Genomic DNA, 14,390 nt, shown 5'->3' with positions numbered 1-14,390 from the left:
GAGGAAGGGAAAGACTGGAAGGGGAGGGAATAGCCGTTCTGTATGATCTGCAAGACCCACTAGTCCGATGTTATGGATCACCAGTGAGGGAGATGAAATTCAAACCTCCCTCCAACTGGACGCCTGTGGTCTTGTAGAATCATACTAGGGGGGCTTGTGTGGTGTGGAGGAGGGAGGCTGGGTGGTGGATGACTTATGGCCAGACCCACTGGCATGAAGCTACCACAACCTCATCCTTGCACAGGATGTTGACCTGACGGAGGACAGTGGCTGGTCTGTGGATGGCGTGGTACCCCACCTCTTCCGAAGCCTCAAAAGGGGTAAAAGGCAGACTGCTGGTGAGGAGGCACTGAGAGGCCCGAGGTCCTGGCCATAGTCCGAGAATCCTTGAAGCGCTCTAGCGCCGAATCTGCCTTTTCACCAAATAGGCGCAAGCCATCGAATGGCATGTCCTTAAGGTTTTCCTATACATCTCCCAAAAAGCCAGATGCACGAAGCCAGGTGTGGTGACAAAGGGCCACTGTCGATGAAATTGCCCTACCCAGTGAGTCAGTCATGTCCAAACTGTAGGAGGCTGGCCTTGTTTGTAGTGGGTACCTTGGGTACTTACACCTTACACCAGGTCCAGTTATCCCTTGTTAGTGAATGTAGTAGTGTTCTAGCAGCTTAGGCTGACAGAGGTAGCTATAGCAGAGCAGCTTATGCTGAACTAGGAGACATGCAAAGCTCATGCAATACCACTTATAGTTGCACAGTGCTTATACACAAGTAAAGACAATACCCAGTGTTACCAAAAATAAAGGTATGTATTGGGGTGACACAGTACCAAAAATATCTTAGAGACAATACTCCTTCTGGAGGTAAGTATTATACACAACATATACACTAGACACCAAAATTAGACAAGTAAATAGTTATAGAACAAAGCAAACAGTAGGAAATCCTATAGATAGCAATGGGAGAAAATAGGTCTAGAGGCAACACAAACCATATACTAAAAAAGTGGAATGTGAATCACAAATTCCGTCCTAGCCAAGTGTAGTGTGTGCAGAATCGCTGGGAGAGTAAGAATACAGTAAAGGTAAGTAAATTACCCCACCCAGAGGCCAGAAAAGCAAGAGTAAAATACTTCATGTTTCCTTAGTACACACTACACCTCGTTTTGGGGATTTTGCAGCAGCCAACCAAGTCTGCAGAGAATAACTGCTGGATTATTGGACCAAAAGACCTGCAAAGGAAGGGGACCAAGTCCAGAAGTCGAAAGAGGTTCCAGGAAGGACAGGAGCCCCTGCCAACCCAGAAGAGGGTGCAAAAGAAGAGTCCACTGCTAGTTGAAGACTGCAGAATTGCTCCCTAGGAAGATGCCAGAAGGTTCCTACATACTGCAAAACATGTCCCACAGCGTGAAGATCATTCCAGACGAGATTTCATGTTGGAAGTCGCCAACAAGCCTTGGCTACACCAAAAGTACGTTTTGCATCAAAATGGCGCTGGATGGACCCAGGAGGGACCTGGGAGCCTCAATTCTGTGTGAGGAGGAAGAGGGGGCTCTCAGCACTTTAGAGAGCCCTCAGGATACCAGTCAGCACCCCTAGGAGTCACAGGATCCAGGATCAAAGGAGGTGCAAAATGCAGTTGATGCAGCACAATAAAAAAAGGTCCCACGCCGCTGGAGAACAACTCAGCGAGTTGTGCGTAGCAGGATGGAGTGCTGGGGACTTGGGCCAGGCTGTGCATGAAGGAATTTTGCAAAGAATGCACAGAGGCCTCAGGAGGCGAAGAAGACGGGGAAGGCAAGGTCTTACCTCCCTCAAATTGCATCAGCAGGACCTCAGGACAGTCTATGTCGATGATGTCTACCCTCTGTGTCCTTAGGAGAACGCTCTTCACTGTGAGAGGAGACCTAGGGTACTGGTCGTCGTCTTGGAAGTGTCTGCTTGGAGCAGGGGAGTGACTCCGTCATTCCACAGGAGATTTCTTCGGTCCTTCTGGTGCAGGATGAAGACAGGGAGTCCCCAGAGCGTGCACACCATGGAAACTGTTGCAGTTGCTAACTTGGAGCTGAGGTTGCTAAAGAAAAGTGTCTCTTGTAGACACTTTGTTGCAGTTACAGCATTTCTTGGAGCAGGCTGCAGTTGATCCGAGGTCAGAAGAGTCTGAAGTTGTTGCAGAGGATTCCTGAAGCAAACTTGCAAGCAGAATCTGAAGAGAACCCACAGGAGAGACCCTAAATAGCCCTAAGAGGGCCTTATCAGGTATGGACCTATCAGGAGGGGTCTCTGACGTCACACGCTGGCACTGGACACTCAGAGCCCTCCAGAGTGCCCCCACACTTTGCAAAGTAAGATGGCTGAAGTCTGCGACACACTGGATGAGCTCTGGGCATCACCACCCCTGGGGTGGTGATGGACAGGGGAGTAGTCACCCCCCTTTCCTTTGTCCAGTTTCCTGCCATAGCAGGGGAGAAGGGGTCCATGAACTGGTGTAGACTGGTTTATGCAAGGAGGGCACCATCTGTGCCCCTCAAAGCATTTCCAGAAGCTGGGGGAGGCTACCCCTCCCCAGCCTGTAACAGCTATTTCCAAAGGGAGAGGGTGTAACACCCTGCTCTCAGAGGAAATATTTTGTTCTGCCTTCCTGGGACTGGGCTGCCTAGACCCCAGGACGGCAGAGCCCTGTCTGTGAGGTGGCAGCAGCTGTAGCTGCAGTGTAAGCCTCAGAGAGCTGGTTTGGCAGTACTGGGGGTCCATTGTAGAGCCCCGGTGATTCATGGAATTGGCTCCCCCATACCAGATTTGAAATGGGGGAACAATTCCATGATCTTGGACATGTTACATGGTCATATTGTGAAGCTACATATAGGTATTGACCTATATGTAGTGCATGCGTGTAATGGCGTCCCGCACTCACAAAGTCCGGGGAAATGGCCCTGAACTATGGGGGGGGCACCTTTGCTAGTGCAAGGGTGCCCTCACACTTAGTAACTTTGCACGTAACCTTCAGCAAGTGAAGGTTAGACATATAGGTGACTTATAAGTTACTCAAGTGCAGTGAAAATGGCTGTGAAATAACGTGTGCGTTATTTTACGCGGGCTGCAATGGCAGGCCTGTGCAAGGGTTTGTCTGAGCTCCCTATGGGTAGCAAAATAAATTCTGCAGCCCATATGGATCTCCTGGAACCCCAATGCCCTGGGTACCTAGGTACCATATACAAGGGACTTATAAGGGGGTCCAGTATGCCAATTGAAATTGGTAAATATAGTCACAGGCCTACAGTGGCAAATTTAAAAGCAGAGAGAGCATAAGCACTGAAGTTCTGATTAGGAGAGCCTCAGTGACACAGTTAGGCACTACACAGGCATACACATTAGGCCATAAACTATGAGCACTGGAGTCCTGGCTAGCAGGATCCCAGTGAGACAGGCAATACACACTGACATATAGGTTTTTATCTATGAGCACTGGGGTCCTGGCTAGCAGGATCCCAGTGACACTGTAAAAACACACTTACACACACTCACAAACAGGCCAACAGAGGGGGTAACCACACTAGAAAGAGGCTACTTTCCTACACAAACCACATCTTATTGTAAACTTTGCTGCATCTCTCCCATCTTTGACAGCTTGTGAGAGAGTGTCCCACACGGCCTCCGTGACCTGTGGCAGCACCTGTGTCACCATATCCCATAAAGTATGGGGAAAACATCCCAATAGGCACGAGGTGTTTACAGACCTCAATGACAGGCTGGAGAAAGAAAACATTTTCTTCCCAAGCTGTCCCAGCCTCTTGGGCTCCCTATCCAGGGGAGTGGAGAAGAAGGCACCATGGGAAGCGGTGGCCTGGACCACCAAGCTCTCCAGGGTGGGATGTTTGGGTGAGGAAACTAAGGTCATTTGGAGCTGGATCCCCTGTGCTGAGTTTGGACCACGTCCCCAGCAGAACATCAGTGAGGGCTGCGCTAAAGGGTAACATCAGTTCTGATCTCGAAACCCCCTGGCTGAAGCCCTTAAGTCAGGAGGTTAGTTCAAGAGGGGTTGTCACTTGAGTGAGGCCTACAGCCTCATTCACCTTTTTAAAAGTTCTGTTGCTGTGTGTTTACCTCACCTTTGGCATACCCTAGGTTGATGTGGAAGTGCATGTGTGATGAAAACATGTGCTGAATGCATGTGAGCATGCAAGGTATACACTACACACAGGGTGCAGTGTGGAACAGTATGCACATTACAAATGTCTGTGCGCTGGCAACTTGTGTTTAAAGTGACACACTCTGGTGCAGTACAGAAGTACTGAACAGTGTGAGCAGACTGAGTGCGTGTGCTGCATGTGGAGTGCTGCTAGTAGCATGGAACATGGGCACAACAGTACTAGACAGTGGAGTGTGATGTGAACATACACTGAGTGCATAATTGCCTGACCTAATACATTAGATGGACAGCCTTTGGTTCCATTTTGGAAAGCCCAGGTCTGCCTGGTGGAAACATAAGGAGTAGTTGAATCTCCCCAGATGGAATTGTATGTTGCTGCATCCCAGTAAGCTAGGTGGGGCAAGCACTGAATTAGGAGGAGCCAAGCTCTACCTGTAAATTTTAAAGGTCTCTTTGATTCAGTGACATTTCACAAGAAAGCGGCCTGGACACATCTCAAGAAGAGGGAGAAGGGGCTAATAAGAAAACCATAAAGAGTATGGCTGATGGCCCAAGATTAACTTTTGGTGTGCACATCACTGTGGCTGACACCTGGGTGTGAACTCAGGTCACTTTCATGAATCTTGCTATTCACTTCCATGAATCTTGTTATTCAGCTTCAGAGTACTGCCTGCTGTGATAGATATCTTTCAGGAGGAACGGTGAAGGGGAGAGATGTCCATTTCAAAGAAGCAGAACCCCAACATAAAACTTCAAAGGTCCAGACCCTAAATCACATTTGGTGCCTGGAAGAGAACTATAAGTAGGGGAGTTTCAGACCCCCAAGTTTGTTATCTAGCAAGCATCCAGCAGAGTGCATGAGGAGGAAAAGCTCTGCAATACTTCTGCCTTTGACCAAGACTAGGGGCACAGTCTGTTAGTATCCCTGCTCAGTGAGGGGACATTACCCAGGGAAATCAAGAATACCTGCCCTGGCATCTGGAGCACCAGTACCTACCTGTTTACCAAGACTGGTGTACCTGTGAGGGAGAGGAGCGTGTTGGAGGGAGTGAGATCCAGAGGGGAGCCCAGGTGTGTGGGGCTCCTGAGTGCAGTCTGAGGAGCAGTGCCGCATCAATCGAGGTGTTGTCCATGTGCAGCATTGTGAGTTTGGTGAGCCTGTTTGCCAGGAAGGGAAGCCATGCACAAAGAACAAGTACTGTACTGATCAGGCTTCTCCCTGTGTGCAGGGTCGTGGAAGTTAGTGACTCCATATGCCAGGAGGGGCCGCCGTGCCAAGGAACTGTGTAGCATTGATATGGCTGTCTGTGTGCTGGAAGTAGCCACGACCCGTATGCCAGGAGGGGTCGCAGGAGAGGCAACTTGAGGCCAGCATAACCCGACAGGGAGGTTTGTCAGAGCAACCCCGAGGGATACACTACCTTTGAGTTTTGCAACCTCACTTGACTCTAAGTACACCATACTAACTTAGTCCAAGAGGGGATACCCCATGAACAGAGCCTAATAGTTTACATTCCAAGGATGTTGCTGCATGTGAATGGAGAATAACAGCACACCTTTTACATGAGAACTAGGCATCTGGGGAGTGGCCTGACAACTACTAGTGTGCCTACCTCAAAGGGGACAATCTTATTGCTTTTTGAATGAATGTTGTTTGCCTTTGCTTGTGTAGAATTAGAATTAAAATACTTTCATACAAACTATTTGACTGGACATTGATTTATTGTGTGTGCTGATTGCACGTTGCTTTTGAGTCATGTTCACTAATCTGTATCTACATTTCTCTCCCTGGGAGCCTTGACTGCTCTTGCTATGCTTGTAACTGAGAGTCAGGTGCAAAATTGGGTGCTTGGCGCAATTGAGAGGGCTCCATGGTAGGGAGGGCCCTAGGGGCATCAAGAGTAAAAGGCCTATACTACGTCAGTTGAGCCCAGTAACACTGCATGCCAAGGGGCCCCCTGAAAGGGATTCTGTGAGTCAGCTAATGAGGAGGTAGTTGTGGTTCAAATGTATGGTCATTGTTACTTTCTCAGTCTTATTTAAGTAGAAAAACGTGCTACCATGTTGCCATAACTGTGAGTTTGGCAAGTCATCTCTTTTTGCACACATGTTTTGCACACTTTAGTTATGTAGAACAAGAGTGAGAGAAATATTGGTTCACTTGTTCTTAAGAACATAGGGTGGTAACATTATCAGCTTTCTAAAGAAGGCTAAAACTGTCCTTTTTTTTAAATGTGCCAAGGGTGATAACATTAATTACCTAATAGCTTTTAGAAAAATACTACAAACCAGATTTTCTGCATTTATGTTAATCAGTATGCTAAAACTACTGGAAACTTTAGGTTTTAATTACTTCTGTTTCTGATATATGTTTTTATTTGTTTAATAATGCCCTCTTGAAACACATTCTCTTAAAAAACAAATTACATTGCTTTGATGGGCTTAAGTGTTTTACACATTATCATCAGGTTTTACACATAAATTCCTGGGGGTGGTGAGGTGACCAGATTCCTGAATTCCTACCCCACCATAGAAGGGATGCTGGTCATAGTGAGGGTTTCTCGCCACATTCACGGGTCACATTCTTCTGTGAAAATAAACTCAGAACACAACATTTCTTTTGACGGGAATCCTAACTCAGAATGGTAGATCCACTTGTAGGAAGTAAGAAAGGGAGAAAAGTGGACAATTTCTTTGATCATTATTGGGAATAACAGGCTAGCCTTGAGTGGAGTTTGGATAAAGGATGGGATGAGGACAAGTAAACTAGCCTTCTGCTATGTTGCTCTTCACCACTGAAATAGGAACAGGGATAGGCTAACCAGAAGCCTTATCCCTGAAAAAGGAAAGGGGTCACTTTGCTTAAAATGCAATCACAGACGGGTTATCCCTTTTAAAATTTCTAACTTTAACCACTCTCAGGTGAGAACATCTGACACATTCTTTTCTGCTCTTGATCCCTGCCTATTTGTTTGATTGGGAATTGGTGAGTGGTGCCTCTAGATCTGAAATTGAAAGGCCACATGCAGGTATTCCCTACTGATTAAGTGGTTTTAGCAACTTCTTAATCCTGAGGGGATAGTGGTCCAGGTTCCATCAGGGTTCAAGGATATCATGTGAAACATCACTCCTTATGTTCAAGAGTGCAGAGGGCATGTGAAAAGGAGGCACTGGTAACAGCCATGGAAAAAAATGAATTGTATAGACCTGCTGAACATGGAAATGTATTTTGTTTGTCTGTTAAATTAATTTCATGTTACATGCATTTTGAGGTGGAGAAAGAAAAAAAAAGCGAGGGAGATAAAGTAAGAGAGCGCGAGAGTGTGAACAAGCAATCAGCAGAATTGATGACAGAAAGAACATACAAAGGCACGGGAGGGTATCAAGGCAAAGATGTGTAGAGTGGCAGAAGATGGAAAGTTGGGAGGAAAGACGGGGATTGGAATTGCTTTTGAGTAAGTGGTATAAATGCTCTATAATCATTTCAGAACCACTGGAGAATCTTCCTCTATAGTTTTATAAAGTATTGTATGTGGTCTGTAATTGCATACATGCAAAAGGCTTAATGTATGGTACATTTCACCACTACTGCAAACTGTGAATTCTAGAGCACATAAGAACCGTGAAACAGAACGTTATCCCGTACCAGAACACGATTTGTTGGTCAAAAATAATTAACCCATCATGCCTGGCGTTCTCAGAAAGTTAATCATCAAAATCAAAGTGAACTACGATATCAAAAATGTGAGCAGTTGCCTTTAAAAATAAAACTTTCTAGGTTGGCCTACGTCAGTGTTATGAGCCTAAAGGTGAACCGGAAACCACTGAGCGTCTGACTGTCATTGGAAATGGCTTCTGTATTTTTTAAAACAATGCCAGTGTTGTATCTCCATATGTTTTTCTATCAAGACAGCTCTGATAAATTCTTTCTTCTGGCAATTGATTTTGATTAATATAATTGATTGTTGAAATATTAAAGTGATATTGGTTTAATATCCTGCTTCCCTGCGTGGAGCAACGTCATACATATACTGAATGATTTCAACTACACAACAAATATTAGTTACCTGTTCTTCAAGTGGTAACACCGTTTTGCTTCTAATTTCTTTTTATTTGTTGTACTGTGCTTCCATACTTTTCCCATTGTTTCATTCTACATCAATGGATAATCTGTGAATCCCCATGCTCGGGCTTCTCTGAACATATTCTACACATATGGTGTGCTAATTTGTCTAAGAATAGCTTTTCAGCAATATTGTGCATCTGAACTTAAGCAATGTTTTACTTGCTTATAAACTCACTTACATGATTAAGTTCACCAATATGGGGTTCCAGATAATGTCCTTCATTACAAACAGATGAAAATGTAAATCATATTTTCCAGGAGTGCATTCTCTTGCCTTTCTCATGCAAAGATTATTTTTGCTAGATGACTTACTAACAACCCTTCTCTGACAGCATTCTTTATTACTACATTTCCCTATTTTCCTCTTAATTTATTAGCTCCATGTAGGTTATATGTGGGAGCATTAATAGTGAAGGGTTTCAAAAAAGACATTTTTTATTTTAAGCATTAATAGCTATACATTTAGAAAACGTAATCACTATTCTCAGTTAAGAGAACTTACTTGATTAACCCATCTTCCACATATAAATCCGCAAGAAAAGACTGGTCATCATTGACTATTTTCCCCCCTTTGATCAGCAGTCGGTCACTCTAAAACAAGATGTTTTGTGAAAAAGTTAGTTGATTTATTCTCTACATACCCATAAAATGATAACCAATGAAGTCGGAAAACAGGATGTAGAAACTTTAAATATGATGCTCACCACATTAAACATACCACATACCGTCACTGATGCAAGTAGGGGCTTATCACATACACAGTTTTTTGTCCGTTTTAGTTCTACTTAACTGAAAACTATCAGCTGTTGTAAAATTTGGTGTGAAAAACATCATTTACTAAGACAACAATAAAAAATACACTATATGGTGAAATCTGGTTCTAACTTCAGGAACTTTGTAATTTACTGCTGACAGGAATACACTGCTAGCATATCTATGGCTGATAAATCTCAATAACACAGTCAAAAACTGTTTACGTGATCCCACCCTTAAATGTTCCTCAGTGCAAGAATTGTGAAAGTGCTGATACATATTTTAGCTGATGCATAACAAAATGGGCATAAGTTGTGAAATGTGCAGTAGTCTTGAATACACAAGACTATATCAAAATTACATGAGATTATGCGGAATCATGGGAGAAGCGTAAACTATCAGTTTGCCAAAATGGACCTGGAGATGCACTTTGCGCAAAAAAAAATACCATAAATTCAACAGAACACGAACAGCAGCAGCTGCTCAAGCTCTGTTCTTGTGCCCATTTGTAAGGCATTTTTGCCCCAATTTACTTTGAATTACATGAACAGGAGTGATTGTTAATTTCCTGTCACATAAGTAACATGAAATTACCAAAATTACTTTGATTACTCCTACATTGTTAAACTTTCACCCAGCCCTAATTATCACTTTTAAAGGTGGACTGTGAATGCCACAATATCAAAATTAATAAATTTCGTCTGGCTTGGCGTGGAACTTTTGACGAACAATGTCCCTCCTATTCACCCAAAGCACTTTTATCAAAGTGTGATGAAAGCCAACCACCATGGCATGGTGACTTGGTGCAAAGTTTTTTTTCTGTTTAGAAACAAAGAATCAAAGTGGGATTTTTTTCTGAAACACAAAACTCGGTGGCATTGATGTGAAGGGAACTTTCTTCCTGTGTGTGCGGGCCATCGCTGACTTAAACATCTGATTTGACAAACCTCAAATCATTCAATGGAATGCCATCTTATCAGGCTTGGTCTCTCAACGCCTAATCCATACAGTCAGGCTGACCCACATAGAAGGCTGAACTTTAGCCACCATATTCTGCCACTAGACATTATTACAATGAATGGATGGGTTTGAAATTCCTCTAACCATTAACTCACAACTGGAGAGAATGCACTCTGTAAAGAAGCAACATGACTGGATGACCAGGGTATTTGCCCAAAAAAATCTAAAAATATCAAAACATGCCAAAAAGAAAAAGAAATCCCTCTGATGAAGAATACCTAAGAATGATAAAGGGACACATCTCAGCACGTCAGCACACCTGCTTGAAATCAAAGAGCCTCCTTGACAAAATGCACCTATTTAGGCAGAACAGTAGGTTAATTGTATATCAAACAGACAAAGAAAATACATTAGTCAAGCAGAATCTACAGCGCCAAATTCCCAGGCAAGGAATGCCATGAAATATTATTAGAATTCAAAAATCCCGAAAGCAGTCAAACAACTATTCCTAGCTTTCAAGGATTCTGCAAGAAAATGACAACTCACTGCACCACAGCAACAGATACATTTTACTCCTATCTAGAAAACAAGTGAAACAGTTACTACTTGGAAATGCCACGTTAGACAAGCATTCCCAAAATGTATGCATCTCTATCATACCTAGGGGACAAGAGAAACAGTTACCACTTGGCGATGCCACCTTGAACAAGCAGTCCAGAAAAATGCATGCATCTCTATCACCCTGGGGATGGGCCCTAAAGTGCAAACCAGCTGGATGCACTTTTAAGCCAATCCATGGGTGGCTATACCAACACTCAATTTAATCAATAATTCTCAGACCATAGTAATATTTCCACAGGACTTGAAGAAAGCATGATTAAGCCAATGGTCTGTCTCGTGGGATTCCTCTCCAAACCATGAGACGATTCCAGGGATTCAGAACTCAGCCACAAGATTACTTTTACATCTAAAGGCATGCACACAGACATGTCCCCTCTACCTTCAAGGCTCTCCACTAGTCACAAGAAGATGTCAATCAACCAGTTGTGCATCACTGCCAAAGCAATACACAATAAAGATCCTGAACTCCTCTGGATGATAATCAAAAAGATCTCCTGATCAAGAAATTCACGTTGCAAACTACTGAGCGATAAATCATTTCACTTCACAAAAAGAATATTGCCTGCAGCACAACCTCTTCTGTATAGTCTACAAAATTATGGAATTCCATCTCTGCAAAAATAACAGCCACTGACAAACAACTGGAATTTAAAAGGATGGTCACTAGCTGGTTATTCCCAACCTGGCTATCATGGACGCATTGACAAGCTGCCTTCTAAAAAACTAGACATATTGCAAAAATAAAGCCTGTTCTGTACATCAACAGAATATTTGGCCAACTTGTCATGATCTTATGCAAAGATTCAGTCAATCTTACCTGCCAATAGATCTTCCTCTCACCCTTTCACTGTAAAATAAAATGCGAAATAAAAGTACTATCAAACAACCCTCGTCTTTTTTGTAGCCAAAGTGCAACAAATCCAACAACCTTCACTCCCGTGCATGCCACATTACTGCCGAAAAAAGGGAGTTTTGAATTATGACCATTGAATACCTATAGTTCTCTGCATGCCCTGCCCCCGTTGCCCGAATCCTACACAAAACTGCACGTCATCTGGCTTACTTTTCCGTCTGTACTTGTGCGAACTGACCAAGCCTCCACGCATAGCCCATAACCATTTTCTCTTCACAAACTGGTTTTCACTTGCTAGCAATTTATTAATGTTTTAGGCATCCGCTACCCTATCTATTCACTCCACCAACGATTCACACAAACAAGAACACCCCTCACCCCACTAGCGATGGCATCTACCTCCTTCTGGTTCCACCACAAACACACTGGGGTAATGCATGTGAGGGTTTCTTCTGAAAACACAGGAATAAGCATACTAACCACTACATTAAACACTAACCCTGGGTCGCAGAGCAACGCTCTATGTGCCACGAAGAGCTGCAATGCCGCATCAGGAGCAGTAAGCACTACATACATTCAATTACAATGTAGTATGAGTCAATGCCTCTGCTGTTGTCAGATCACCTAAGCACAGGTGGCATAAATTACAATAGAACTGTAAAAGTAAGGATTATTATGACGTTTCCGTGGTTACTTGTTATCTCACTTTGATAGACGAAGTTCATAGAGCACAGGCGCAAACTTCGTGTTTACTTTCAAACAGTAGTTACCTGTCATCTGCATAGAATTCACGCTTAAAATCTGTTTCTTTTATTATATGTGCCAAAGGGAGCATGTAGGGATTAAACATTAAAGGAGACGGTACGGAAAACTGGGGTACTCCACATTCTTCAGTGTGGGTTGCGAGCAGGATTTGTCAAGTGTAACATATCATGTGTGCTCTCTGAGGAATTATTTTTGCCATGACCATACCTATACTGTAATATTAAACCATTATTTTAGTATTGTAAGGAGGACGCAAAGGTCCATGTTATCGAGGGCTGCTGACAGGTCTAGTGATAAAATTGCGGTTGTGTGGCCCAGATTTCTGAGCACTAGCGCCTTGTCTAATATCCACATGATGACTGTTCCTATTCCTGGCAGGAGGCAGGAGACGGATTATGCATCATCTAAGAAATCTACTTTCTATACAGTACCTTATATTTGTTCGCAGACTTCATCTGGAATGATTTCAAAGAAGGTGATGAGTGTAGAGATTTGTCTTAAATTGCCTCGACTGGTTTCATGTACCTAATTTTTTACAGCACTGCTTATTTTTTTTATATTTAAGTTAGACACCTCTCTACAGGTACGCGTTGATTGAGCAGGACAAATAAATTTAGCTAGCCTTTAATCAGTTTGACTGGGCATGTATTCATCACAGAACTTGATGGTTTGAGAGGGGCTACGCATCTAATAATATTGTTAGCAGATAACAATTGAATGCTGTTAGTTTCAGTTCGTCTTATTGCATCTATATATTTACAAAAGCAAGACTACTGTTTCATTATAGCTATTTCTTATGTATCACTTGTCATTTCTATCTAGCTCCAGTCCAGTAATACGTGGACCTAAAATAGTGCTACTTAAGAGATTTATGACAACACATTACATCTAAATAAAAAAAGGCACATCGGGAAGTCCTTCCAAATTACTGTACTAAGGCAGTGCTAAATGTATGTCAGTGGTTGCTGGAGACACCACTCGTTTTTCAGGACTGGTCAAAGATTTCAGCACTGGACTTTGACCAAGAACAAGCAAGAGAAAGGCAAAAAGAAGAAACAATAAGAAAGGTAACGGTACAAAAACAACAACAGAAGAACAAAACAGGGATGAACCTGCACGAGTGACATAAATCGGGGGGGGGGGGGGTGTAAGACAGCTCCAATCACGTATAGACAGTCCCACTTCATTGGTGTTCGGCAGCACCAGAGGCAGACTTCTAAGAGAAAGTTTGCTCCTCTGTACTTGGCTTTTTACAATATAGACACTATGGATGGGGCAGTTAAGAGTTCATCCTCCATTCTTGTAGAATGCGAGGATGTATATCAATGCTTTGGACCACTCATGCAGTCACAAAGCTTTGGATGGCTAATTATTGTACGAATTTGTTGGTACCATTTTGCAGAATGGGAGCTATCTTTGAGGGCCAGCTTCCACTGGACAGGTGCGATCTGCAGGCTACGGCTTCGGATGAATCCCACAACAATCCCCAAAACTACTGCAAGCTTCAATCCAATGGGCCACTTTCAGTGTGCCATTTATTGGCACTGCAGAAGGATGCCACTGACGACCCCATTTCAAACTGACGTGTCTTGGTTCATTTTTTGTTAAACATGTAAGTCTTCGACTCCAAAAACACTATACACAGCCAATTATGGCATCCTTGAAATAAACCACTATGTTAAGATATGCATTCTTCTGTATGCCTTTGACTTAGCGCTACCAGCTACAAAACTGTTGAATGTCGTGTCAAACTAATGTAACACCAACTGAGACACACAGAACACCAATGACACAGCTAATGCTGCAGACAAAGGGCATTTGAAAAACAGATGGTTCAAGTGTACATAAAGAATTCTGACTTTTTCTGCTGACCTAAAACCCAGACCACGGTTCAAAAAACACCAAAGATCACACATTTGTTCCATGGGCCTGAATTCCCCTTGTGGTTTGTCGGCTTGCTCTTCAGAATTAAAACCTGAAGGTCCCAACCAGAGGAAAGAAATGTTTAAGTCTATTTTAATCACCTTTGTATTATGTTATTGAACCATTCTGAATAATAGTCTTATTTAATTTCTAAAAAGAAAACTTAGCACTTAAAGTCCTGATTACTTACCAGCAATCTTACTTACTCATAATTCTGATGGATGTACTGGCCCCAGCCATTAC

The 14,390-nt window shown here is 43.1% G+C and overlaps 1 protein-coding gene across 2 annotated transcripts in view; it reads right to left on the bottom strand.

Annotated features, from left to right (window-relative positions):
- The window catches only part of DPYSL4 (dihydropyrimidinase like 4), a 164,647-nt gene that overhangs the window by 135,737 nt on the left and 14,520 nt on the right, over positions 1-14,390 (bottom strand). For both annotated transcript variants that reach the window (XM_069239749.1, XM_069239750.1), the window contains exon 2: positions 8,775-8,863. In XM_069239749.1, the coding sequence (XP_069095850.1) occupies positions 8,775-8,863 (89 nt within the window). The remainder of the gene's footprint in view (positions 1-8,774; positions 8,864-14,390) is intronic.

Source organism: Pleurodeles waltl, chromosome 6, assembly GCF_031143425.1.
Source record: "Pleurodeles waltl isolate 20211129_DDA chromosome 6, aPleWal1.hap1.20221129, whole genome shotgun sequence".
NCBI classification, from domain to species: Eukaryota; Metazoa; Chordata; class Amphibia; order Caudata; family Salamandridae; genus Pleurodeles; species Pleurodeles waltl.
The sequence above is the reverse complement of the archived record's forward strand: the minus strand, read 5'-3'. Positions and strand labels throughout refer to the sequence as shown.